Here is a 26767-nt window from a genome sequence, read left to right as displayed (position 1 = left end):
TGGCTGGACCACCACACGCACTGTCTCAGTCAGGAGTTTGATGAGCCCACTCATCACCCCAGGCTTACAGACAAGCAACCTGAGCTTAGCATGATAAACCCATTTGCCCAAGTGCGAGTGCAGGTAAGGGGTCTGCTGGCTCCAACGCCTGTGGCCTTCCTGCCACCTTGCCCGGGGCCACAGGCCACAGGGAGGTGTCGAGCTCAGAGCCCACCTTTCTCTGATCTGGCCTTCACAGGGGGTCACTGCCCCCTACAGGCAACCCAGACTTAGTCGGCCCCTGGAACTGAAAACCACAGAACTCAGAGCTCATGGAGTTCAACCCTCTTGCTTTTTCTGAGGTGGAAACTGAGTCCCAGAGAGGGGCAGTGACTGACCCAGGGCCACACGGCAGAGCAAGACTAAAACAAAGGTCACTGGCCTTCCATTCTAGATGCTTCCCCCTGTACCCACCGTTCCAGACCTGGGCCTTCTGCCTGACCAAAAGCCTCAGCACCCCCACGCCCCCGGGGCAACCTGAGCGAACGATGCAAATTCCGGGAGGAGAGCTAGTCCATGCCTACTCTGGCAGAGCCCCTGGCCAGGGGCCTTCTCCCCACATCCACCCACCCCCATCTCGGGCCACCTCAATACCACACGCACCCATGCACGCACACACACCTCCAGCCATGGGAACGCCAGCCTCCCTCTGGCTTTCTCCGCCTCACGCCAGCTGGGAGTGTGACAGCAGGGGCCTCCCCCAGGCGCCGGCGAGGAAGAGCTGGGTTTACACACATTCTGGTGGCCCCAGAAGGCAGCCCATGGACAGGTGGGAGAAGTGCGTGTTAGGGGGAGGGAGATTTTGGCTCGAGCTAAAGAGAGGCTTGCTGGCAATTTAAAGCCTCCAACAGTGGAGTAGGCTGCCTCCGGGGGGGGGGGGGGGTGAGTTCCCCTTCTGTGGAGGTGTGTGAGCTGAGCAGGATGACTACTGCTCAGAGTAGCTCAGGAGGGGGCCCTTGAATCCCATGGGAGGGGACATCACACTACTTGAGCCCTAAGGTCCCTTTCAGTCCCAATGTGTTTTTTTGGAGGGTCCCCTCTCCTCCGTGAAACCACAGGCAGGCTTGGTGGGCTGCGAACAGTTCTGACCTCCCTCCTCTGCTCCCTCCTTCCAGCCCTGATGACTTTTTTGGGGAGACCTAGAGCGTGTCCGCATCTGGCCACCCCTCAGGAGTGCGCAAAAACAAAGCAGTGATCGGAGGCACTAACTCCGGAGCCTGGGTTCAAATACCAGAGCTACCCCTTTCTGGCTGTGTGACTTTGGGCAAATCACTTAGCCCCTCTGGGCCTCAGTTTCCTTACGTGTAAAATAGAGGTAATACAGGTGTTGTCAAAATTAAGAGTTAATATATGTAAAGCACTTTATAACAGTGCCTAACATAGCCTAAAGTATGTGTTGTGTTAATGATTACATTTAAAACTCCTCATCTCCAAATCTTGCAATTTGCAAAACTCCACGTGTCCCGTGTTTCCTTTGATTCCACCAGGGCCCGGTGAGAGAAGCAATCAAGGCAGGTTTTATCACTGTCCCCTTTTGCAGATGGGGAAACACACTCAGAGAGGAAAAGGGGCCCCCCAAGGTCACAGAGCTTGGAGGTTGCAGAGCTGGGACTCAAATTTTGCCCCCTGGGCCCTCCCCGATCCTGCTGGACACCTCCTCCTGCCTAGGAAGGTGGGAGAAGGTCTAAAGACCAGAGGGAGTCCCATAGCAGCACGCTGGAAGTGAGGGCAACCTGAGTGTGTACATGGCACCCCCTGAGCAGGTCTCTGTGTACCTGGAGAGAAGCACGCAGGGGGCTGGGCACAAGAGGCGGCACCTCGAGGCGTGCATGACGAGGCTGTTGTCAGGTGTGGGGCTGAGGAGTTGGGTGGGCTGGGGACGGAGGTGCAATTGAATGACTCGGCAAAGTGGGGGCTGGGGCACAGGTGCCTAGGAGCTTGGGGGCAGACAGTGGGAGCGGTGAGCTCACCCCATGCCCATCCCTGAGCTGTGCACAGCTGGGGTATGCCGACCTAGGTGGGCACACTCCACTGATGCAGGGGGACAGATGGTTTCCAGGGGCAGCCTTGTGAGTAAGCATGAGGTACCTGGGACTGTTCCCATGACAGGTGTGTGCACACGTGTGTGTGGAAGGTTGTGATCATGAGGAAAAGAGCTGCCACTTGCCGGAGGCTCGCTCCATTTCTGACAAATACGCGAGGTAGAGTTGAGAGCATTTAGCCCAGAGCCGGGCCCACAGTAGGAACGCGATGCGTACAATTGTTACTGTCACTGGCAGCTCGTCTAGTCCTTGCAGGAACCCCAGGAGGTAGGTACGAGGACCCCCATTTTACAGATGAGGAACTGAGGCTCACTGAGGGGCAGAGCTGAGCCCACATGGCGCCCCCATAGTGGTGGCAAGAAGGCTTTGTAAGTGATCAGGTGCCATGCAAATGCTGGATTATCTGTTGAGTGAGTCTCTGAGCCCCATGGGCCTGCCGGTGAGGATGGAGCCAGGCGGGGAGCCGCCCCAACAGATGGAGCAGCAGGGTAGGTGGCATGTGAGACACATGGTCGGCGTCCCCCTGGGAGCTGAGCTCGGAGCTGGGATGAATGGGCAGCGTGGCTCCAGCGTCAGGCAGGGGTAGGGCCCCCAAAGGATTAGTGCCGAGGCGGGGGGCCTAGAAATGGGAGTTTCTGGGGAAGGCCAGGTGTAGCTAGTGACGGGGAGGGACTGTGGTCGTGGTCAGGAGGGGTAGGAGGGCCTGGGGCTTGGGGGGGCTCTCGCAGGGCACAAAGATATGAGAGTGAACGAGAGCGAATGAAAGTGGGGGAGAAGCTTAGGGGGTGAGCCAGGGCATAAAGGGTGTTAGCAAGCACGAGTGTGTGCCAGGGTGCACACACACACAAAGGCCTGAGGCAACATGGTACCATGACACATCGTGATGCTGACTGGGGCTGGGGGTGTCCGGGAGGGTGTGTTCCGGAGGCGAGGGTGTGTATGGAGGAGCGCAAGTGTGCTGACTTGACCCTGGTTCCTGGGGACGTGAATGGGTGGGTGGGGAGCTGTGTGTGTGTGTGTGTGTGTGTGAGGGTGAGGGCTGACAGTGCGGAGCTGGGGCTGGGGCTCCGGGGGCAGGTAGGGGCCCTGTGTGTGTCGTGTACATGAGCGCAGGGCACCTGGGGGAGGTCTCTGAGGCAGGCAGCGAGGTGGCAGTCTCCGGGTGGGGAGTGTAGGCGTGTGCTGCCGGGAGGTGTATTGTGTATGCAGGTGTGTGTGCCTGTGTAGGTGTGTGTCTGGGTGGGCGCCACCGAGTGTATGTATCAGTGTCAGGTTGTCTGTGTCACTGTCAAGGGCGGGCAGGAGGGAGTAGCTGGACCGGGGCAGAGACTGCGAGCTTCCCAGAGAGGTCCCTAACAGCCCCTCCAGAGCCCAGCGCCAGCCTCTCAGGAGCCCGCAGTGTGGATTCAGCCCAGGCCAAGAAGCCAGGACAGAACCCCGACCCCTGGAGAGAGCTTCCCGGCCACCCGGTGATCACCGGCCCCTGCCTATCGGTCAGTCCCACCCACCCCTGTGGATCTGAGGACAGGATGGGTCTGAGAACACTTCCTCCAGCGGGGATGAAGGAACCCCCGGCTAGACCCTTCTCCCCTGCCCTCAGGAAGATCCGACCCAGCCTCAGATGCCAGCATCCCCGAGGCATCCCTGGAAGCAGGAGGACTTAGGGACGTGGAGTGGCTGAAGCACCCACAAAACAGAAGGCCTCACAATTAACAGACCAGCCGACCTCCCTCCACTCTTTCTTCCCTCGGTCTCCTTTCTCTTTCTACTTCTCTGGCAGAAGATAGAGAATGCAAAGCCCTAAAGTCCCCCAGAAGGAACACCCAGACACAAGGCAGGTGGACAGAGGGAGGGGGGGAGCGAGTGGAAGGTCCTCCCCCACCCCACCCCCAACACACACAAAACCAGAGGTGTATGGAAACCCCCAGAGCAGTGGAGAGGACTGGATGCCCAAACCCAGCCCCTAAGGTTTATTCCATCCCTCCAGGTCTGGACGACTACCCCCTTCACCTCCAGGCACCAAGAAACAATCCTTTCCCAGCCCTCGCTCTTTCAATAAGGCACCAACTGCCTTCACCCAGGACTCAGGTAGGGGTTGAGAGTAAAGAAGACAACCGCCCCCCGAAAAGCCAATTTTGCCTCCAAGGGCCCATCAAGGGTTCAAGGGCTCACACCCAGCCCAAAGAACCCGGGGCAGATGGCTCCTTCATCTGGGGGAGAGGCTGGGACACGAGAAATTGTCCCCTCCTCTTTGGGGGTGGGGGAGCAAGCCCAGGGCCCTGCAGCTGCCTCTCCCTGCAGCACTCTCTGACCATAACCCTGTCGCCGCCCCCAGCGCATTCCCATCCCAGCACAGCCCCCTCCTACTGATTTCCCAGTCTCCCTCTCCATCGCCCCCAACCTTCCCCCGCAAGCTTCCGCTCCTCTCCCTCAGGCCCCCCATCTTTCCCGGCTCTCCACCAGCACAGACCCATCTCTGCCTCAAGCACCTTGGCACCTTCCCCTCCGCTCCCGCCCGATAACCTCCTCTCCCCTTGGCTCCCATCCCCCAGTAAAGCCTGGTCCTCAGTGGTGCCCCCCAGTATGAAGCCCTTGGCCTGGCCCCTGCTCCTTCCTTGCCTCTCCACTTCTCTCTTTCCCCTCTCCAGCGCCCTCTCCTTCTCCCACCAAGCCCAGTTCCTCGCTGGTTTCTCCCCTGCAGACCCTTCAGAGCACAACAGCTTCCCAGCCCCTCTGGATGAACACTGCTTCCAGCCCTTGGGGCTAGCACAGACTGGGGACCCCCCTTCAGAGCCTCCCTCCCAGCCCTCCGGATGCCCCTCCTTCTCGGCCCATCCCCTCCCCCAACGACCCTCCCTCCCACCCCTCCCCACTCACCCCTGCTCAGGACCTGTGCCCCTTCCACAGGGAGCCTCCGACCCCCAACCCCCTCCCCAGCCACTTAGCCTCCTCGCTGTCACCCAGCCAACCCTCTCAGCCCGGCAGCGCCCCCGCCCCCCAATCCATCCTTCCTGCCTCCCCCGCCCCTCCGATCGCTCCCCTCCCCCGATCCCCGCCCCCCCCCCCCCCCCTTCCCCCCCGCACCCCCCCCCCGTACCTGGTTCTGGGGGCGCCAGGAGCTGGAGGGTGGGGATCAGAGCCCCAGGGCCGCCCCGTCTCCAGCGGGTGGCAGAGCCGGGGCCAGCGGTGTCGGCCGCCTCGCGCCTCTCTCGCTCCCCGCCGCGTCCCCGCCCGCCGGCTCGTCCGCCCGCCCGCCCCGCCGCGGTGCCGCTCGGAGGAGGATGCTCTGCGAGTCAGGGCGGCTGCTCCCGCCGCCGCATCCCTGCAACACCGACTGACGGCAGCATCAGCACCAGTGCCCGCCCCCCAGACACGAACATTGGGCCACGCTGCGCTAACGGACGAGCGGCGCAGCCAATGCGAAGGCGCAGAAGCCGCCAGTCCCGCTGCTCCACGGGCCCACCTCCCTCCCCTGCCGGGGACCCAGGCGTCCCGGCCCCAGGGCATCCGAGCTCTTCCCCGCCTGTCGCGGTCCTTGGCCCTGGCGCCCAGGCTCCCAACCAGGCAGACCCCCAACTCAGCCCCAATGTCTTTTCCGGCAACCCAGACACCCTAACCTCTCCCGTATTGGGTCGGTTCTCGGGTCCCGCGTCCCTCGGCCGACGGCCCCGTGTGGCAGCGCCCAGGACTGAGACGTGCCCAAGGAGAGGCTCTGGGCCCCGACTTGGGGCACCGAGGGAGCAGGACCAGTGAGGGGGCTCGGGCCGCAGCGCCCTCTACTGGTTACGCCCAGGGACGGGCCCGGGCTGCCGGGAGCCTAGGGAAGGAGGACCTGCCCGAGGCCGCGGGGGGATTTTTCCAGCCCCTAGCCTGGCCTCCGCCTCCCACCGCCCGAGGGCGCCCTGGCTTCCCTTAGAACTGAGGCGTGAGGGTCTCAGCTGGGATAAGGAGGCAGTGGGGGAGGGAAAGGCAGCGATGATGGCGAGGTACACCTAAGGGCTTAGGGTTTCCCAGCCCTGCCTGATGGGAATCTTGAGTTTGAAGCCTGGTTCCCAGTCCTGCTCCTACCCTCCCCGTCCAGAGTTCCGGGCAGGACTGGGGGCAGAGGTGAGGCTGCACTTTGCCTGGATCTCTTAAGGAATCCGGTCTTCTGTCCCCCCGCCCCCAACAGGAGTTTCAGAGTGAGCCTGGTGCTGGGTGGAGGCCTTCCCCGTGAGGACACCCTAACTGTGCGCGTATATGAGTGTGGGAGGAAGGGGACACCCCTTCCCTCCCTCAGCCAATCAAAGATGGACCTGGCACCTAGTGTGTGTACCACAAAGTTGGACCCTGGGCTTCTGAATGAGGCTGTGTGTGTGTGTGTACCAGACCATTCGGCCACCTCACCCAGAACCCTGATCTCTGTCGCAGGGTCCGTGATTTGCATAGCCTGTAGTAGGTGGCGCTTCTTTAGCCAGAGGCAACATGCAAGAACACTCACCTTCCACTACTAATGCATGCACGGGCACCCAGGGGCACACTCTCACAGCCATGCCCACCTATCCATGTGCACACAGGCATTCCCAAAGAGACACCCAGGGACAGTTGCAGAAATGCCCCACCGGGGCAAGATACCCACAGGAAGCACATGCTTGCCCAAGAACATACACCTACACATACAAACTTGAGCACACAAGTGCCCGCACACTTAGAGGTAAATGCACGCCCAGGGGAATAGGTGCACACAGAGGACTTGCTCACAGGGTCATTCTGTCCCCGTGAAGCACTTCGCACAGGAGTGGCCAATTACCGAGTAGATGGGCGGAGATCCCCACCCACAAAGTGGTCTTCCTCTCCAGACTGTGTGGGGGAGGAGGGGACCCAGACTGCAAGGGGCGTTTCCTAGAGGTCTGGAAGAGCGATCCCTAAGCCAGGTCCCAGACTCGAGGCCCACTCTGACCTTGGAAAGACCCTCAGCCTGGCCCCACCAAGGCCACTAGAGGAGCCAGAGAATGGGAACTGCTGAGTCAGGGACTGTAGATGTGAAATAGCCTCTCTGACCCCACAGCCCACTGCCCCACCCATCCCCCACTGCTCACACACACACACACACACACACACACACACATACACAGACACAGACTTGCCCAGCCAGACACCAGAGCATGGAGAGACAGGCAGACAGGTGCAGTGACTCAGAGACTCTCTCAGACCCTTTTAGATGGGTGTAAAAAGGGATAGGAGGAGGACAGGGGCAGGGAGAGATGTAAGAGTGAGCATCTGTCTCCTGTCCCGACCCCTAGCTCCCTGGGCCACCTTTGCCCATCAAGGGCAGGAAAGGTCACCTGGCAGCTGCTGCACCTCCTGCCCCTCCTCCCAGCTACAGGAATGTCTCCCCCCAAGGTCCAAGGTTCAGACTACCCATCGTAGTTGGGACCCACCACCTCCAGACAACCCCCCCCCGCAAAAAGGCACCCACTCAGTGTGGCCCTTCTCCCAGGCACAGTCCAGCAGGGACACAAGGTAGGGGGAAATGCAGCAAATAGAGCGTGTGCATCTGTGCACACACACACATGCACACACACACACAATGTGAAGGCTCATACACCACATTCACACAGGCAACCATGAAAGGACAGTCCCACATTACACTACCGGGGCAGGGCAGACCTGAGCCCACGTCTGCATTCACACACACACACTGGGAAGAGGCCAGGCTGGGGCTGAGGGCTGCAGGGAGGGGAGCCGACCAGGCTGCAGGGATGGAGGCAGCACGGGAGGCGGGCGGCACAGGGAGCGAGCTGCTCTTCACAACACAATCGCCGTCTGTTGTTATAGCAACTCAGCCCCCAAATCGTGAAACGGATATTACAGCCTTCAGAGGGGGAAGGGCAGGAGGGGGCTGAGGACGCTAGTGCGCGGGACCCGATGGGGGACAGGACTGGGGGCCTGGCAGAGGGCGGTGCTGCAGCTGAGAAGTAACAGGATGGCGGGAGGAGGTGACCTCAATGAGGAGTGGGCCAGGAGTGGGGTGTCAAGGGGAGAGGTGGGCATGGGGTCAGGGGACCCTGAGGGAGGGGCTGAGGCCATTGCTTTGCAGGTAGGAATTGGGGTACTCAAGCCTCCACCCCCAGGACAACCCACAGCTGCTGGAGGATACACCCCAGGTTGGGGGCTGAGGAGGTAACTCCCCCACTCTCCTGGGGGCTGCTTGGAGCCTGGCCCAGCTTCAGAATCTTTAGAAGACCCCCAGTCCACCCTCTTCACCCAGACCAGCCTAGAAGTGGTCTTAGCCTTCCTCAGGTAGCGGTGACCCCCAAAACCTCCGTGCTGCAAGCTCAGGAGGGAAGAGCTGGGCTGGGAGAGGCCACAGGAGGCTGAGAACAGGATCAATATGCATTTCCTCTGGAAGTCACGGTCCTTCCGGATGGCAGCAGCACCGGGCCAGGAGGCTGCAAGCTCAAGGAGTACACCCCCCACCCTGAAGCATGCAAGCCCAGCAGGGGCTACTGGGGCCTAGGCTGCCCAGGGCCCCACCACTTCCCCTTCCCCTCCCCCTCGGCCAGCACTCTGGGTTGCCCTCTCTCCCCCATGATTCTCTGCAGTGAGGTCCCCATTGCTGGAAGGATTCAAGCTGGGGCTGAAAAGCCACCTGTCAAGCAAGGGAATTTTGGCTATGGGCTGAAGGCTATGGTTATACATGACCACTGGGCCCAGCAATTCTGGGAGTAAAGAAGCACAAGCTTCAAGTTTTAGACACCCAAGATTCTGGACTCCTGGAGATTCTAGACCCTTCCCCAAACTGTTATATTACAGGGTTTTTTGGTTCTACAGTTCTAGCTCCCAATTCTAGTCCCCCTACAATTCCCAACACATGAGATTCCAGACCTCCCAAGATTCTCTGACTACAGAGTTCTAGACTCCAAGACTCTAGTCCCTATGATTACAGTTCTCGGCCCCCGCACCCCATCCCACCACCCCCCCCCCCCCGTGAAGATTCTAGACTCTGATGGTCTAGGTTAATTACATGGGCCTTTTTATTCCATCTGGAAAATACAAATATTCACAAGAGTCTGTACAACCTTAGGGACGCCAGCCCTGGCCCAACCCTCAGTTGCATGCTACCCTCACACCCCGCCCCCCAGCCCCAGCCTGCTGCCCCAGCACCCCAGGTTTTCTGCTCTGGTCCAAGTCTTTTCTCCAAGGCAGATATGAGTGCTTGATCCAGTCACAGCTGGGAAGGAGAAAAAAAAAACAACAACAAAATAGAGGTTGTAAGGAAGACCCTCCCCAAAAAAGTAGGAGTCCACCTGGCCTGGGCCATTTGGACAGAGCACCTGTTTCCCAATCCCTCCCCCCCTGCCCCCATGCCCCAGCCCTCAGTGGCACAGGCTGTGGAGGGACGACTCACCATCCATTACAAGTGGATGTCGAATACGCCATCCTCCACTCCCTGCACCTCCTCTTCTCGGATCTCTGCAGGGAAGTGGGGGGGGGGGTGTCACAGGAACAACACCTGGGTCATCGTGCCTTTGGCAGCCCTTCCCCCACTCACACGAGGCACCCCACCCCATCCCGGAAGCAGGCCCATCCACCAAAAATCAATTCACCAAATGACCAATTGGCCCCATTTTTGAGGCTCTTTCTCTAAGTTTTCATTCCGCCGCAGCTTTTTCACAGCCACAGATTTGTCAGTGCAGTTTGCTTAAAATGTCAATTTTGTGTGTGTTTCACATTTTAGACCCCCAGCACTTCTGGAAGGCTCAATGCAAATGGTTTCGTCTTTTCTATTTTTGAGGACTTATGCCTGATGCCTGCCTCTATTTTTGAGGACTTACGCCAATCCAAATGGTTGTGGTCAACTGCCTTAGACCCCCGTTTAACGTGGTTGCTCAGACTTTTCTTGGCAAAATAATCATTGGGGGAATTGTCATTCAGCAAACTGACCCTAAAGCCACCAGAGACCCCAAGAGAGCCGCCAAAGATGTTCGGGGCAAGGGACTTTTCTCAGAATGGTGTCCAGAGCAGCCAAAAAGGGAAATACAGGCAAATGGCTCACACAACTCCCTCTACAATCCATTGTCAATCCCCCTAACAAAATAAGAGTGTGACTGGAATTTTTTTTTTTTTATGCCCAACATAGGGTTTGAACTCACTACCCTGAGATCAAGAGTCACATGCTCTACGACTAAGCCAGCCAGGTGCTCCTGTGACTGAAATCTTGAAACCTCTTTCACTTTTACTCTTCTTTATGTATTAGCCTCTCTTAGCTTCAGAAAATAAAGGGTTCCCAGGCCACCTTCTGGCCCCCTTACCTGTTCAACCCTTCTTTATCGCCCCACCAAAATAATAGAATTACAAACTCTGGAATGGTTTCCATCCTGGATAAGTTAATACTTTGCCAGAATGGCCCTGCCTTCCTCCCTTCAGAGACCAAAACAGAATGAGATCCCCTCTTACCTGGAGGCCGGGAGCCTCGCCTACTGGGGCGGGGCAGGGAGAAGCTGAAGGCCCGATGATGGGTGTGTGTGGGTGAGGGTGAGGGTGCAGAACCCTCCAGACTCACACTCTGGGCCCGGCGCCGGCACTCAACTGACAGACGGTCTCTACACTGCTTGTGGCAGTTCACACCACAGGCTGGGGGAGGCAGAGGGGGAGCCCAGCCAGGGCCATTTGTCAGAACAACCCTCATCCCGTTCTCCAGGCCTCCACCTCTCCCCAGCTTCTTTTGCTCTTGAGCAGCTGCCCCACCGAAATAAGAATCTCCTTCCAAAGCGCTCTCTTCATCCTACTTGCCAGTCCATGCCCTCTTCAGAGCTCTCTGTTCCTGGGCAGCTCTCTCACCAAAATAAAAGCCCACTTGAAGGCTACCCCCTTCAATATGATCATCGTGCCTCTCTGGCTGCAAGGTTCTTCACTGCTCGGCAATTGCCCCACCAAAATAAGAATCCCTACCCAGAGAGTAACTCTTCCCCCGCCCCTCAAATTCAGCCCACCAGCCCTGCTCACCTCGGCATTTGAGGCCCTGCTTGTAGATGCCCAGGATCTGAAATAGAGGAGGGGGCCGTGCTGGGGAAGAGGTCTTTAGAGCTAATGACTCTACGTCTTCCTTCTCAAGGGCAGGGACTGGGACTGACCCTCTCTTGGCCCCTCTCAGGGCTAGTTAGGCGCAGAACAGCGAGAGGAAAGACAGTCGGTATTAATACGGTTTGCCCCGGCTGAGAAGCGTCCAGCAGGGGCGGGGCCAGAGGGCGCACGGGGCGGGGGGAGGGGCCAGGGCCGGAGGGGCGTGGCTTAGGCGGGGTCTCACCAGGGCCTTGCAGTGGCGGCAGGCAACCGGGCGCAAGGAGTTGCTCTCCTGGAAGTTGTGCACGAAGCCCATGCGGCCGCCCAGCACGGAGCTGGAGCGCAGGAAGTAGGAGACCATCTCCTCCCTGCTGATGCAGCCATCCCTGTCGGGGGAGGGGGAGCGCCTCAGGTCGGGCCCGCCCCTGGACCACCCACCAACCGGCCTAACCCATCCCACTGGGAAGCTCCCTACCAAGTAAAGATCATCACCCAACTCCTGATTTTGGATTTGGAGTCCTGGTGCAGGAAAGACTACGCTAGCCTTGGAGTCAGGCAGATGCGCGGGCTGCTACTAACTACTTGTGTGGTCTTGGGCAAGTCACTTGCCCCACTACCAGTCACCCCCCAGGTTTCCTCCCCCCGAAAAATGGGGATCATAATTCCTGCCCTGGCCACTTCACAGACTTGGGGTGGACACTAACTAAAAGGGCTGTGCGCTTGCCCACGAGATCATCAGCTTTTGTTTTCCAAAGTGAGCTCTTTGGAACACCAGTGGGGAGCCCTGAGAATTAAAAGAGATTTGTAAGGAGCTGCGGGACCGGGCAAGATTGGCAAAAGCCGCCTGCGCCTCACTCTCATGTGAGTGTCAGAAGGACACCTGCAGTCAGGGTTCCCCACATAATCCAGGGCTGCCCACAGAACCCTTTTCTCACCCATCAACGTATAGTAGGGCAAGAGTGAGCATGTGCTTGGGAGACAGACCTCAGTTCAAATTCTGGTCGGCTACTTCCTGGCTGTGTGATCTTTGGGCTAGTTAATCTCCCTGTGCCTCAGTTTCTGCTTCTACAAATGGGGACTGTGATAATCCCTGCACCTCAGAGGGTTTGTGTGAGGATTCAGTGAGGCAGGTACATAGGAAGCATTTACAACAGTGTCTGTGTAGTTAGCGGGTCCTGGGCCACCAGGAGCTCTTTCCGGCAGGGTTGGTCCTTATTGGAAGCTCCTGCCCATTATATCTGGGGCTCCGTGACCTGACCCAGGGGACTGACCCTTCAGTTCAATGGGGCATGGGGGTCCCTGGCCATCTAGAAAACAATATCACCCTAGATTCCTACCTCCACACTGTGCATGAACATTAAATCTTCATCGAACTGAGAACACTAATGTAAAAAAATAAAATTATTAAAGTATCTGAAAAGGTGTAAGAGAACAACTTTGTAATTTCCAGGAGATGAGGGTCTTTCTACACATAACACAAATCCGAGAAGCCATAAAGGAAAAGACTGACATATTGAGCACACGACATTTTTTTTAAATTTTATATGGCAAAAGACAACATAAATGACAGACTGGGAGAAAATATTTGCGAACACATTCAACAGCAAAGGGTTAATATTCATTAACAGAGATTCTGAAAATTGATGAGAAAAAGACCAATGAACCCGGTGGAATAATGGAGAAAGAATATGAACAGGCAATCCACAGAATAAATATAAGAGGCCAATAAACATATGAAAAGATATCCTACCCCCACTGGTATTGGAGAGATTCAAATTTAACCAAGACACCCTTTGCCAATTAGATTGACAAAATTGTAAAGCTTATTATAGCGTCCACTGCTGGCAGGGAAGTTGGGAAATGGGCGCTTGCTCACTGCTGATGGGGGTGCAAACTGACACAACCTTGCCTGAGGTCACTTTGGCAGTCTCTCTCCTAATTTAGAATGTGCATATCTTTTGATCCAATTATCCCACTTCTAGGAATTTCTCCTACCAAAACAGTGACCTGAGTGCAAGGGTACAAAGAGGTTCACAGCAGCATGGCATATATTAATAGCGAAAAACTGGGAACAGTCTACATGTCCGTCAGTAGGAGAATGGTGAGGCCAGTGACGGCCCCACTACACCGTGGGGCTATGCTGCAGCTATTCTAAAGAATGAGGTCATTCTGCATAAAGCAGCATGGAAAGCTGTCCGTGATAAAGGGTTAGGTGGAAAACAAAAACAAAAGCAAAAAACCAAGATGTGCACTTCCATCAAGACAGCGATTGAACAACAACAACAACAACACAAAAACCTGAAAATCCTACTGCTACAAATACATAGAAAATCCTAGTTAAAATACATCCACATTTGCTTTAAGGGCATAGGTGAGTTTTCGAGAAAGAAATGGAAATCCCCAAGTTGCAGAAACAAAGAGCGAGCTTCAAGCTGACGCAGGGAGTAGGGACCAGATGTTGAGGCTGCCCCAGGAGGGGGTTGCTGGTCTCCCCAGTGAGCCAGGTGCTGGGTTTTGATACCCAGATGCTCTGGGCACAAGGCTTGGGGCGTGCAGAAGGTGGGGAGTTAAGGCTGAGACCCCTGCGTGAAGCTATATCCAAGGTCTCCAAGGGCTGCAGCCTCACTGAAAGTGTGACCTGGAAAAAAATCCACCCACCAACGCAGGGACCTAACCTAGAACTCGGGCTCAGTTCTGGTAGCAGAAACTAAGCAACTACAACCAGCACGATGGGCAGAGCCAGATTCGTACGATAACCCTGTTTGTCCATGGAACAGACCCAGACAAACAGAATCTGTGTCAATTTGCACATACATGGAAAAAAAAAAGACTGGAAGGATACTCTGTTGCCAAGCCAGTAACATTGCTAACAAGTTATTAAGGATAATATAACCTCTTCTGATGGGAAAGAGGGGGGAAAAGAAGAAGGGAATTTTCACTTCTTACTTCATAGGCTTTGTTCACTATAAGTCTATTTTACTACCTGATTTCTTTTTCACCATGGAGTGTTGCAGTATGAAAAAAAAACAAAAAAAAACCCACCAGATTTTTTGAAACATGAATAACATTAAAATATAACTCGACCCGAGATGGACTGTAAATTTTGACTGGAGTTTTGTCCGCTCAGCAAAACAGGGATATGAACATAGTTGCGGGGGGCGGGGGGGGCATGTTTAACCTACTTCAGAGAACCAGCTGTTTGTCCAAATTGTCAGGATGTGAATTGTTGATAAGCAAGTGGGTGCTGCTAATTACAGGCCTTTCTTTTCTATTCATTAAAACAGGCTACCCAGGAGTTGAACTTGCCCACACTTTTTGCCAGCTGTGAGTTCCACAAATAAAGCGGCATTTATGTCCCCAGGCCACAGTCTTTGCAAGATTCAGGTGGAGCCCCCCATCTGTCTGATGAGTGAGGGAACCCTGTGCTGCTATAGCTGGAAGCCTCCCCCCCCCCCATAAGAGCCCCTCCCCACATTGGTAGCTTCCTTTGCCGAGATCGTCTGGTTCAATGGCCTCCTCTTGCACAGGAGGAAGCTGAAACCGGAGGGGAAGTGAGCCTGCCTTCCCTCTCCCCCAGCCCCCTGCCCTCCTCACTGGTTCTGGTCGAGGTCCCCAAAGGCGCTGAGGTAAGGGAAGTTCCCACGGATGATCTGGAACTCTTCCTGGGAGATGTGGCCATCCCCATCGACGTCAAAGTTCCGGAACACAGACTGGAGCACACAGAGGGGCACACAAGGGCAGGAGCATAAAACAAGCATCAGCCCCGTCCTGCCCATATTCCCAGTCCACATTAGGAAGGGTGTCTCAGATGTGGGTGGCTCTCCCTCTCCCCTTTCATCTCCCTCTTCCATACCCCCACACCAACCCCACCCACTGGCTATGCCACTTGCCTTCTGGAGACTGAGCACTGGCCCTTGAACATGGCACTGGTGTGGCTCCAAGGGCAGTGGCCTGGCAAAATCGCTCTTGATTGGCCTGTCCTATGGACTTGTCCCCCAGCCCCACAGGTGCCAGGGCAGGTGGCCACAGAGTCTCACCTCCACCATCTTCTCGATGTGCTCCACCACGAGTGCCTGATCCAGCTTGGGTTTGGCAGCTGAGGTCCACTCATCCAGCACTGGGGGTCGGGGAGGCGGGGTGCAGCTTGTGGGGCTGGTTGGCTATGGGAATGGTCAGGACTGAGCGAGGGCCAGAGGGAGGGACCCCAGGGCCCAGGAGAGCAGAGGGAGGGAAGCCCTGGGGAGAAGGGAGCCCACCCAACAAGCTGGAGAGGTGAGGTATCCTCTAAGAGCTCTGCTTGCCCTCATGTCCTGGGATTTTCAGGAAGGGCAGAGGTAGGAGAGAAAGAGGTGGGCAGAGTAGAGAAGCAGCGATTCCCTGTCTCACCGAGGACTTGGAGCGTGGCTCCCGCTGCAGCGACAGCTGGTAGAGTTCATCCTCCGTCTGATACTGATCCAGGGATACCTGGGACACACACAGGTCTGATCACACCCACTGCCCCTGCTGCCCTCAGGAGCCCACTGTCCAGAGCCCAGGGTCACAGGTCCACCTAGAGGCCACAGCTCAGCCTAGAACCCAGTCCAGAAGCTAGACTCAGGACAAAGGCCAGCTTAGAACATACCCCAGCAGGGCACCTGGGTGGCACAGGCTTGATTTTGCCTCAGGTCGTGATCTCAGTGTCATGAGACTGAGCCAGCAACCACACGCCAGGCTAGCCCACAGACCAGAAGCCCCATCTTGGCCCAAACCCGGAGCACAATGCACTGCCAAGAATCCAGCCAAGAATCCAGGTCAGAACACAGCCAAGAGCTCTGAGATAAAGCCCCAACCTAGAACCCAACCCAACGTCCAGAATCCAGCTCAGATTTCAATCCTGATCCCAGTCCAGAGCCTAGAAAGAGCTAAGAAGTCACTCTAAACCCAAAACCCAAGCCCCAGCTCCATGTCTAGAACCTAATCCAGATCTAGACTAGAACTTCACTCTCATCCTACACCCCAAAACCAAGTCCAAGTCTGGGCTTGAGCTCAAGGCCATGTTTAGAAACCACCCCTGCACCCAGAACCCAGAGCTGGGCCCCAAGCTTTGAACACGGCCCATTTCCAGGAACTCAACCCAGGACCCAGGACCCGCTTCAAGGCCCAGCACAAAAAGCCCACATGGCAGCCTTGAACTCAGACCTCTGTCCATAGCCCCGTTCAGAGCCTGGAACTCATCTCAGAGTCCACTCCAAACCCTGGAGCCCAGGCTGGATCTCAGTCCCTCTCTCAGAACCTCGAACTCAAGGTCAAGTCCACAGCCTTGCACAAGCCCAAGACCAGGTGTGGTTGTCAACCCTGGTGCCCAGCCCCCCAGCATCCCTGCTCCCAACGCCTCACCGTGAGTAGGCTCAGCAGGTCGGGGTTGGCCTGCACTGGTGGCCGAAGGCTGGTCACCATGGCCAGCTCCTCCAGGATGCTGAAGAGCTGCTTCATCTTGGCGCCATTAAGTCGGGTCCGGGCAGGGTCCAGCCAGTCAGGCAGTGCCAGCTGCAGGGCCACCAAGTCCTTGAGGTGTACACCCAGGATGGGAAAGCGGAAGCCCACACAGGCGGCCAGCCGGCGCCGATAGTTGCCATAGTTGCCCGTGGCCGTCACTAGTTCTGTCAGACCTTCCCAGAGCTGGGGGGGGGGGGGGGGGGGGGTGCAGAAGGCAGAGGGTCACACACACACACACACACACACACACACACACACACACACACACCATTGGCTCAACTACCCTCCCACCCTCCAGCCCGGGAAATGTGGGAGGGGATGAGGAGTCAGAGTCAGGGGTGGGTGAAAGGTTAAAAATCCTCCCTCACTGTCCCCCGACAGTGTCTCCCCAGAGGGTCAGAGTTCATAGGTCATGAGCTCAAGGGAACACCCACAGCCCAATACCACACCTCTGCACCAGGCCTGGGCATGGACTATCATCAATATTTCACAAGAGAAGAAACTGAGGCTCAGGGAGGCAACAGCACAGGAGAAAGATCCAGAAGAATGTTCCTAGCTGTGTTGTTTGTGACAGCCCACACTGGAAAGACCCCCAAATGTTCAACAGGAGAATGGATCTATACACTGTGGTAGACTTACAATAAAATATCATATCAACAGAACCGAATGAACAACTGCTCCAAGTAACAGAATGTAAGAATGAAAGAAGCAAGACATAAAATAACATACAACAGGATTCCATTCATAGAAAATCCAAAAACAGGCGACAAAAACCCCGCATTGTTTGGAGATTCATACGTAAGTGGTACAGCTATAAAGAAAAGCAAGCCCATCATCATTACGAAAGTCATGACATCGGTTACCTCTGATGGGAAGGGAGTTATGCTCTAAGGTGCTAGGAGCTTCGGGGGCTGGCAATGTTCTATTTCTTGACCTGGGTGGTAGTTACAGAGGCGTTTTCTTTATAATGTTTCTTTAATCTGTACATATGCTTTCTATACGTCTCTGTACGTACGTCACCCAATATGTGAAAAGATAAATATAAGAAGAGGAGAAAAGCGCAAACTTTGGGGTCAGGCAGACCTGTGAGCCCTCACTCTGCCACTCTCACTGTGTAACCCAGGAAGAGCATTGAACCCCTCCGAGCCTCAGTTTCTGTATCTGTCAAATGGGGACAGGAGTGGCCAGCCCCCAACACTACTAGGAGTTCTCAATGAGGCCAGACCTGGGAAGGCTGGCCCTGCAGGCTTGATGAGGCTCTTCCCCTGACACCCCCCCCCTTGGGGTCCCAGGCACCTTGATGGTCTCAGGGCTAACATGACTGTGGGTCTCCTTGAGGCGGGATATGGAGCTATGGCTCAGGCCTCCGACCACCGCCATCAGCGTGTTGAAATTCTGCAACTGCAGCAGCTTCTGTGTGGGGGGGGGGGGGAGAACGAGGAGGGGCAAGGCAGTGAGTCACTGGACAAGACCCAGGATTTGGCCCAGCTTTTCTGGACAGGAGGCAGCAGGTGAGTGGAAAGGAGGGAGTCGCCCTCCTGGCCCCCAGGGAGCTTAGGAGAGGGGGAGAAGCAAGCACCTCTGCCACATGGACGAAGTGCGTGATGACCAGGGCCCGCTGAGGGGCCGTGGGCTTGCTGAGGATCATGAGCTGCACCCACTGCGAGACACTGTTGAAGAGGGAGATGAATCGCTCCAGGACCGGGTTGTCCACGGTGCAGCCGTGGGTCACGAAACTGTGATAGTCCTGAAACTGGGGGCAGGAGTGGCCTCAGCCCCGCTGGGCCCCTCCCCTCACAGCCCCTCCAGCTGCCCATGATCGGTTACACTGAAACCCCCGACCCACCCCGGGACCCTGCCTACCCCAGTGACTGACCCCATTCCCCCTGGGACCCTCTCCCCAGCCCACACTCCACCCCCTGACTAAAGGCCCTTGGGCCGCACCAGGATCTTGCAGAAGGAGCGATACTCCAAGTAGGTGAGATGTTCTGCCAGCTCCATGGGCTCCAGGTGGTCGAACAATAGAGACATCTTTCGCTTTTTCTGTCCAACGGGGTTCCGCTGGGTCACCTGCCTCTTCCACTTGTAGGTGGGGCTGGGAGGTGGGGCAGGGGCAGTGAGCCCTTTGCTGGAGACGCCCCATCCCGTGCGGCCCCACACTCATGCAGACACACCACTCAGGCTGACAGAGGACCTACACCATCTGAGGCACTGTGCCGGACACTGAGGTCCCCCGTCCCAGCAACTCCTGCAATCTCCCCCTCGTCATGCACTCAGGTACTGTGCTAGGCGCTGGGGGGGACAGAGATGAGCAAGACACAGTTCCTGCCCTTGAGGAGCTCACAGTCTACTGAGGGAGACAGACACAAAAACAAACAATCACAAAACAGCATGGCACATATACAGGTCTTTGCATGGGGCGGCAGGGGTGGGCGGGGGGTCTGCACACAGGGCTGTGGGGGGGAACACAGGAGGGAATGACAAATTCTGCCCTGGGAGGCCTCCGAGCCCTCCGAGCCCAGAGACACTCCACACTTGAGCGGAGTCTTCACAACAGAGAGAGGCAGGCAAGGAGACCCAGATGAGCAGAGCACCATGGTGGGAAGGGAGGCAAGGCTGGAGAATGGTGAGCGGACCTTGCAGCTGTGGTATGGAGGGCGTGGGATGGGAGTGGGCTGTGGAAGATGAGGCAGGAATGCCAAGCTGGCCGGAGACTACCAAAGGCCTTAATCCCCGGCCGAGACATTGCGAAGGTGACAAGGAGCCATAGGTTTTCAAGCAAGAGAGTGACATGACCCTCACTCATTCAAGTCAACAAACATTTATTAAGCACAGATGGTGTGGGATGCTGAGTGCCCTCCCCAGCCCTCTAGCTCGCCCCACGCACACACTCTCGATGTCAATGAGGCTGCTGTGCCGCCGGTTCCCTTCTTGGTCGAGCAGAGCCTTCAGCTCCTTGATCTGCTCAGCGAGCTCAGGGTTCAAGTCAAACTCTGCTGGGAATGCTGAGATCCAGTACCTGCTAGAAGCTTCGAGTCACCCAAGGCAGTCCTTCCCCAACCATACCCGGAGACCGGAGCTCCCCAGAGAGGGGGAAAGAGCCCCAAACTGTGGTTCCCCCCCACCTCAGGGCTCATTCCTTCCCCACCCCCGCTGTGCAGATCCAAAAACCCAGGCGCACACCAGCAAGGGGCAAGCCTGCAGCAGCACACCCACCATGGACAGAGCGGGGACTCAAACCCACACGACCCAACTCCCAGAATGTGTCCTTTCCACTCCTTCAGGCCAGTCTGAGGCCTGAGAGAAGGAAGCAAGAGGAGGGGACAGAGCCCCAAAAGGAAGACTCACCTGACCAGGTGGCATGTTTTCACCTGCAGCGAATTGGAGTTGTCCTTCCGGGATTGTTGGTAGGTGAAGGAGAGTTAAGGAAATCGAGAATGGAGACTAATTCTAGAAAGGGAGGCAGGGGAAGGGTTCCGAGTTCCGGAGGGAGGCTGAGGGCCCGGTCTGGTCCTAGGAGAAATGCTGGGGGCGGGATCTGGGGTGGGGCCTGTCGGAAAGGGGCTGAGGGCGGGGGGGGGTGGGGGGTGAGCTTTGGGAGGGTGCACAGCTGAGAAGGGGGCCAGGTTCTGGGGGTGGCTGAAAGCATGGCCTGGGTCCTGGGAGAGAGGCCAGAGGACGGACCTGGGCTGGGAGTAGGGACAGGTCCTAGACTGTAGGGAGCAGGAGAGCAAAGCCCAGGTTGGGGAGGGGGCGGGGCCTGAGTCGAGAGGAGGAAAGGGGTGGAGCCTAGGCCGTGGAGAAAGGCTGGGCCAAGCCTGAATTCTAGGACCTAGGAGGGGCTCACGAAGCCCAATCTTGGCGTGGGCTGGGCAGCCGGGCTCCCTCATGGACTGGGACTGCGGGGCCCATGGCGAGGCCTGCGAAGGATATATGTGGAGCAGTTTTGCCGCCAGCTGAGAAGAAGGGATGTACCAAGGGTGCATCATGAGGAACATGCGCACCAGCTGAGGATCCCGTACCTTCCCGGAGTCATCTAACTCCGAGGGGTCAGAGAGAAGCGGGTTGACCCTTGGTCCCGTAGCTGTGGTCCCTCAAGCCTACCTCACAGCCCCACCGGATATCTGGCCCCCCGCCCATCACCTGCTTTCCCAGGACTCTGAAACCAGTAAGCAGACGAGAGAGAGAAAAGGTAGGGTGGGAGAGGGATAAGGCAGGATCCGAAGAACTGGAGGAGGGGAGCATCTGACCCGGCCCATCGTCCCGAGGGGAACCAGCTGGGGCGGAAGAAGCCTGGGTTCCCCAGGGTCAGGAATCCAGAGGTCATTTCCTGAGTGCTTGGGGGAAGGGGCACCCCTTCACCAGATAAGCTGCCCCCCATCAGCCGGAAACAGCTCCCAGGCCGGAGATAGAGAGTTCCTCCGGATCCTCCGGGGAGACAGATAATGCTCCTCATGGGCCAGAGTCTGGGGATCCCACCCCTCTCCCTTCAAAGCCGGCATACTAGGGAAGGGAAACAATCTTTCTGAAGCGTAGGGATCTCTCTACCCTGTGACGAAGAGCAGGCTTTCGTTAAAAAGGTTGCAGGATGCGGAACTGGGTGGGTCTAGGCCAGGGGTCTGTCCTGGGAGGCAGGGACCCCGCTTCAGGCTCGGGGCTGGGCTCAGGCTGGGTGTGCCCTCCCGTGCCACTCACCGAAGGCTTCGATGCAGCCGCGGAGCAGCTCCTCCACTGTGCAGCCCTTGTCCAGGTCTAGGGTGCCCGCCATGGCTGCCGGAGCGGGTAGGCTGGACCAAGCTGCACTCCGGAGCCTCCCACGGGGCTCGGACCGGACCCCTGTCCCGGGAGAGGCAGAGAGGGAGTCTGCGGAGGCGCGGCGGGCGGCGGGGGTGGGTTCGAGTCGCCAGGCGGGGCGGGGCGGGGCGGGGCGGGCACGCCCCCTGCTGGGCAGGGGCGGAGTCGTCCCCTGCGGCCACTCCCGGGGTTAAACGGTCTGGCCCGGGGATGGTGCAACCCACCAGTTGGGAAACCGACCGGCCGAGAGGCTTCCGGCTCACCCTCGGAGTCACGGGAAGGCCGAAGGGGGCTCCCCGGGGATGGGGACGAGCCAGGACTCCGGGGACTGGTTTGTGCCCCAGCCCGTGGTGGGCCCTCTTCCCCTCGCGTCCTCTCCCCAGAAGCACCTGCAGCACCCCGCGGCTCGGCTCCGCGCCCCTCCCGCTTCCCTCCTGCCACAGCCTCCCTTCCCCCGCAGGGTTATTTTGGGAACCCAGAGCCTGAGGGGACCTCGGAGGAATTTCTCCCTGGGATGGGAGGGAGGGAGGAACCCAGGCGTTCTGCCCGCATCGCCCCCTCCTGGGCTCCCGAGGAGGGGAGGCGGGGCTGTGGCAGCCCCCAGGGGCCTTCCCCTGGGGAGGCGAGCTGGAGTGGAGAAGAACATTCCTGGGGCGGGGTGGGGGGGGGAGCCCGCGGCGGCCGGGAGGCGTCAGCGGGAAGCCTGAGCCTGGGAACCGCGCGCTCCCAAGCCACCTCCTCAGTGAAGGCCCCAGGGGTCCGGCCTCAGCCCCTTCAGCCGACCGTCTTCCTCCCCAGCCGGAGTTCCTGACCCAGGCCCCGACACTGCACAGTCGAACTGGGAGCGCACACAGAGGCCGGCCACATTCGAGCACACAGAGAAGGGTGCCCAGAAGGGGGCGCTAGCGCAGTGAGGGGTGGAGAATGCCGGGCTGAATCCACCAGCAACTCCAGTCACTGGCAGGGACACACACCCATTCTATACCCGAGGCCAGGGGCTAATATTGGGGTGTAAGACACCCGCCCCTCCCCCCACACACATACCCGAGCCTCAGCCACTTGCCTCCCATCCTCTGTCTCAGACACACAATGGCACTCACACCCCGCACACACCTGCAGGAAGGAACCCTCTGGCACACATACCCAGCCTTCCAGCCCAGAACGCAAACCCGTTGATGGGGCCAGTTCCCGGACTTGCAGCTCACTCGAGCCAGGCCAGCCTGGAGTTCCGCGGCCACAGAGGCGCTGGATCGCACACGTGTGCACACACACAAGACAGGGCACCTACACGCATGCACACTCCCACACACGCGCACACCCCCATGGGTGCGCACACACGCCCATTCCGCCGCCCCCCCTCCTTCATCCGCAGTCCAGCATAAGCTCTGCGGCCGCAACGCCCTGCCACCCCTCATCCCCGGACGTTGGCAGGGCCTGGCCCCACGAAAGGGTACCCCGCCCCTACACAAACTCCCCCGGGGCTGGAGGGGGGCTCCTCTCCTGAGTTCTCCGGCAGACTTTCCTAGGAGCCACCCATAGCCAACCCCGTCTAGCCCTGCTGCTGCCTCGCTGCATGACCTTGAGAGTCACTTGGCCTCTCAGAGCCTCAATTTTCTCATCTGTCAAATGGGGGGGGCCCGCGGGAGAGAAGGTCCCGCTGAGACGTGGCTGGGAAGAGCCGGATGTGCCGCGGATGCCGCCCCCTCCCGCGGGTTGTCCAGGGCGCTTCAGCTCTCTCCCTCCCGCCCCGGACCCGGCCGCAGACTCTGCACCCACCAATCCACCCGCTGCCCCCAGCCCGCCGGCGTCGCCCGGCGGGGAGGGGGAGCCCTAGGGGCCCGGCCCTCTTCTGCCCAGCGCCCCGCCCGCTCTCGCTCACTCACTCTTGGGACCCGCGGCACGGAGCCCGCACCCGGCCGGGCCGGCGCCACCTCGGTGCGCTCCCGCCCGCCGGCCTCGCTGCGGCTGCGGCTCCCGCCCGCTCTCCGCGCCGCGGCCCCGCTTCCCGCCGCCCCGCCCCCGCGCCGCGGCCGCCCCCTCCCCTCCCCGCCCCTCCCGCCCCTGCGCGGGGCTCCGCACCGCCGGCTGCCCCTCCCCCTACCGGGGGCTCCCTCTCGCCCCGCACGCGGCGGGCCCTGCGGCAGCTTAACCCCTCCCCTGCCGCGGCGCCCGGGAGGCCAGGACCGCGGGCTGGGGCTGCGCCACCCGCCGCGCGGAGGGTGGGCGAGTGGAGGTCAGGCCTCGCGGGACGTGGAGGGGGGAACTAAACCGAGAGCCCTCTCCCCCAACCCAGACGCCCCTATGCCCCCCGCCCTGCCTGGTGTTGGGCAGAGGAAGCCGGGAGGGGCAGGAAGCGGACTGCGGTGGGGAAGGGGCGCCCCGCCCAGCCCCTGGCCCGGGTTCCTGTTTTCGAGACAAACAGTTCCCACGGGGCTAACCGGACCCGGGGCCGGGCGTCTTCCTGAGGGCAGAGGGGGGCACAGACCTGGTAGAGATCGGGGGCGTGGGGACAGCGGGGCCTTGTGATAGCCTGGAGCAGGCTCTAGGAACATTTTGGGGACAGGGGCCTGTGGGAGGGAGGAATGAAAACGCGGCTACCTGAAAACGTGGCCTCGGTGTCTGGGGGTGGGGGCGGGGGGCTCCAGTTCACACAGGGGGGACGGGCCCCGGAAGCCTGGCTCCCCACGGGGCCAGATGGGAAGGGGCAGCTGCAAGCCGCGGGTAGGTTCTGCGCAGCTTGGAGACTGGAAACCGGCGTGCGGGTCCCCCCACCCCCGGCAGGGAGGAACTTGGGAGGGGCAGCCACAGGCAGTTGGGGTCCCCACAAGCCAGGCCCAGGGGAGCCGGTAACCATTTCCGGCGGTTTGGGTTCAAACACACTCACTGTGAAACCACGGGCCCCAAACCTGCCTTTCGAGGCTTGCCCCTTCCTGCTTCAGGGCTAGGGAAGCAGAACCTCCCCTACACCTCAGTCTTGGTAATATGAGGCCCAGAAACAGGCCGTTTCTGGTCCTCAGTTTCCCCAAAGTGGGAGGGGGCAACACTGGCCTAGCCTAGACGGTCTGTGAGTGTCCCCCGCCCTAACTCCCCGACTTCAGACCAAGCGTAGCCACCTGCTTAGAGACCCTTAAACGCCGCAGTGGGGCGGGGCTAAGGGCGGAGTCAAAAGGGCACCACCCACCCACAGGTTCCTCCCCCTCCCAAGTCCGGCCCGGGACGGCGTGGATCCTCGGTAGTCCCGGAGGCGTCTGCCCAAGTCCCAGCTCCCGGCCCCGGTGGGCTCCACCCAGGAGACGCCCCGCCCTCGGCCAGCCTGGCAGGCCGCTGACCTAGTATGGACACAGCTCTGGGAAGAGAGGCGTAGAGGGTGACGCCTGAAGGAGGCTGGAGAGTCTCGGGCCCCGCCCCCATGGGCTGCCCCCTCCTTCCGAGGGGACGCACCTGCGGGTGGAGGGGTGGGGCACGGTGACTGCGCAGCGGCTGTTAGGCTTGCCCAGAGCTAAAAATATTTCCCAACAGACAGAGGCATAAGGAGGCTCCCAAGGAGAATCAATTTATTGGGGAGTGGGTGCAGGCGGTCAGACCCATAAATAGGAGGGGGCAGGGAGCCAGAGGACAGGATGGGAGCAGCGTCCTCAGTCACGCTGGACACTAGGATCTTGATGCGGGGGGGAAAATGGGGGGTTCCAGGAGAAGGTGAGAGATCTAACTCTAGTATCCCCCTCCAGATGAAGAGCTGGGGTTGGCCCAAGGGATTGCAAACAAACTCAGGGGCCAGTTTGGGGTCCAGTCTGGAGGCTCAGATGGTCTCGTCAGGGGCTGGGAGGCGCTTGCGCCCAGGCTCTATGCCCCAGATCTCCCGGGCGTACTGGGCAATGGTTCTGTCGCTGGAGAACTTGCCTGATGTGGCTATGTTCCGGATCACCATCCGCGTCCACTCTCTTGGGTTCTACAGGCCAAAAGACAGCTCTGGATTCATTCTGCCAGTGGGATCCCCAACATCCACCACAGCCCAGCCAGGGCCACCAAAGCCTTGCCTGACCCCTGGCCCAGGACGCCTCACCTTGTACAAGTCACTGACTTTCTCCTGGCATTTAATGTAGTCTTCGTAATCTGCAAAGACTTTAAACCTGGAAAGGAATACAGAGGCAGGAAGTTCCATGAAGTCAAGGGCCAAACCCGTCCTGTCCCGGTGGTCTTCCGGGGTCCAGGAGAGTAAAGCTGCTTCCACAGGAGCAAAGGAGCCTGGCCCCAACTGCCCAGGACCCCTGTCCAGCCTCCCCACACACTACCTGAGCCCCATTCAGCCCAGCAGGCCCACCTGCATGGTTCCCTGGCCAGTCAGCTCACCGGTCATGGTGCATGAGCATGTTGACAATGTCCTTGAACAGGTCCGGCTGTTTGGGGGAGAAGAAGCCACTGCTCAGCTGCTCAATGATCTGCCGAAGCTCGGGAATTCGGTCATAGTACTCCTGGGCATTGTACCTGTGGGGGAAGAGTGGTCAGCACCGTGGCAAGGAGTTCCTGGCTCCTCCTCCCAAGAAAACCCCAGAAGTCCTAAGCCCCAGGGTCAAAACCCAGGCCCAGCCTGCTGCTGCCTTCCCCGGAGCAGCTGCACCACCTCTGGCGGTCCTTCCCTGGAGGCCCCCTCCCTTCTCTGCCCAGCTTTTCATCCCCCTTCTGTGCTTGAGGTCTGGAGAGGGAGAAAGGTAAGCGGCAGAGCCAAGGCCCCAAACCAAGTGCTCTTCCTCCCACACACTGCTACCTCTGCTAACCAGTATGTTTCCTTCCCGAATGCCTGGGCTCAAAACCCTCCCCAAGGCCAGTCTCATCTCTTTCCTTCCCTCCCCACCTCCATCCAGCCATTCAGGCCGAGGAGTGGGTGCAGTTGGTCAGGATCCACAAATATGAGGCGGCAGGGAGCCAGAGGACATCCCTCACCCCGATCCCCAGCATGGATGCTGCAGGCCACTCTCCTCGCACTCCGGTGTCAGCCCCCACACTGGGGCCCCCACCTACACTTTGCCCCCTCCTCCCCTGCAGTCCAGTCTCCACCTCGCAGCCAAAACCGTCCTTCTGGAGCCTGCTTCTGAACATGTTGGCTCTTGCTCAAAACATGTCCTATCTCCCTCCTGTCCAAAGGACAGAATCTGAACTTCCTAGTCAAGCCCAACAGGAAAATTTCCTTTCAATATTTAATGCCAGCTCTCAGAAGCAGTTGGGGGGAGCGTAAACTGGTACCAACTTTCTGGAAGGCCATTTGGCAACATGCATCAGGAGCCTTAAGAACTCATACTTTAAAAAAAAGAAAAGAGGGCGCCTGGGTGGCTCAGTTGGTTAAGCGACTGCCTTCGGCTCAGGTCATGATCCTG

General features: G+C 58.7%; 2 protein-coding genes across 4 annotated transcripts in view; both read right to left on the bottom strand.

The window, feature by feature from the left end:
* Positions 1 to 9186: 9186 nt before the first annotated feature.
* RASGRP2 (RAS guanyl releasing protein 2) lies at positions 9187 to 23300 on the bottom strand. Its single transcript, XM_044919274.1, has 17 exons — positions 23279 to 23300; positions 21297 to 21437; positions 20535 to 20637; positions 19950 to 20012; positions 19489 to 19620; positions 18546 to 18696; positions 18181 to 18354; positions 17898 to 18014; positions 16503 to 16784; positions 15513 to 15590; positions 15164 to 15286; positions 14721 to 14836; positions 11371 to 11512; positions 11070 to 11106; positions 10521 to 10697; positions 9472 to 9536; positions 9187 to 9294 (listed from the first exon to the last, which is right to left on the bottom strand). Exons 2-16 carry the CDS (start codon positions 21367 to 21369, stop codon positions 9478 to 9480), a joined length of 1827 nt encoding a protein of 608 aa, XP_044775209.1. The 5' UTR covers positions 21370 to 21437; positions 23279 to 23300; the 3' UTR covers positions 9187 to 9294; positions 9472 to 9477.
* Positions 23301 to 25069: 1769 nt separating this feature from the next.
* The window catches only part of PYGM (glycogen phosphorylase, muscle associated), a 16032-nt gene continuing 14334 nt past the window's right edge, over positions 25070 to 26767 (bottom strand). For all 3 annotated transcript variants that reach the window (XM_021685011.1, XM_021685012.1, XM_021685013.2), the window contains 3 exons: positions 25746 to 25880; positions 25459 to 25525; positions 25070 to 25344 (listed from right to left, as the gene is read on the bottom strand). In XM_021685011.1, coding sequence (XP_021540686.1) covers positions 25195 to 25344; positions 25459 to 25525; positions 25746 to 25880 — 352 coding nt within the window. In that variant the 3' untranslated portion in view covers positions 25070 to 25194. The remainder of the gene's footprint in view (positions 25345 to 25458; positions 25526 to 25745; positions 25881 to 26767) is intronic.

This window comes from Neomonachus schauinslandi, chromosome 11 (genome assembly GCF_002201575.2).
Source record: "Neomonachus schauinslandi chromosome 11, ASM220157v2, whole genome shotgun sequence".
Classification (NCBI taxonomy): domain Eukaryota; kingdom Metazoa; phylum Chordata; class Mammalia; order Carnivora; family Phocidae; genus Neomonachus; species Neomonachus schauinslandi.
The sequence above is the reverse complement of the archived record's forward strand: the minus strand, read 5'-3'. Positions and strand labels throughout refer to the sequence as shown.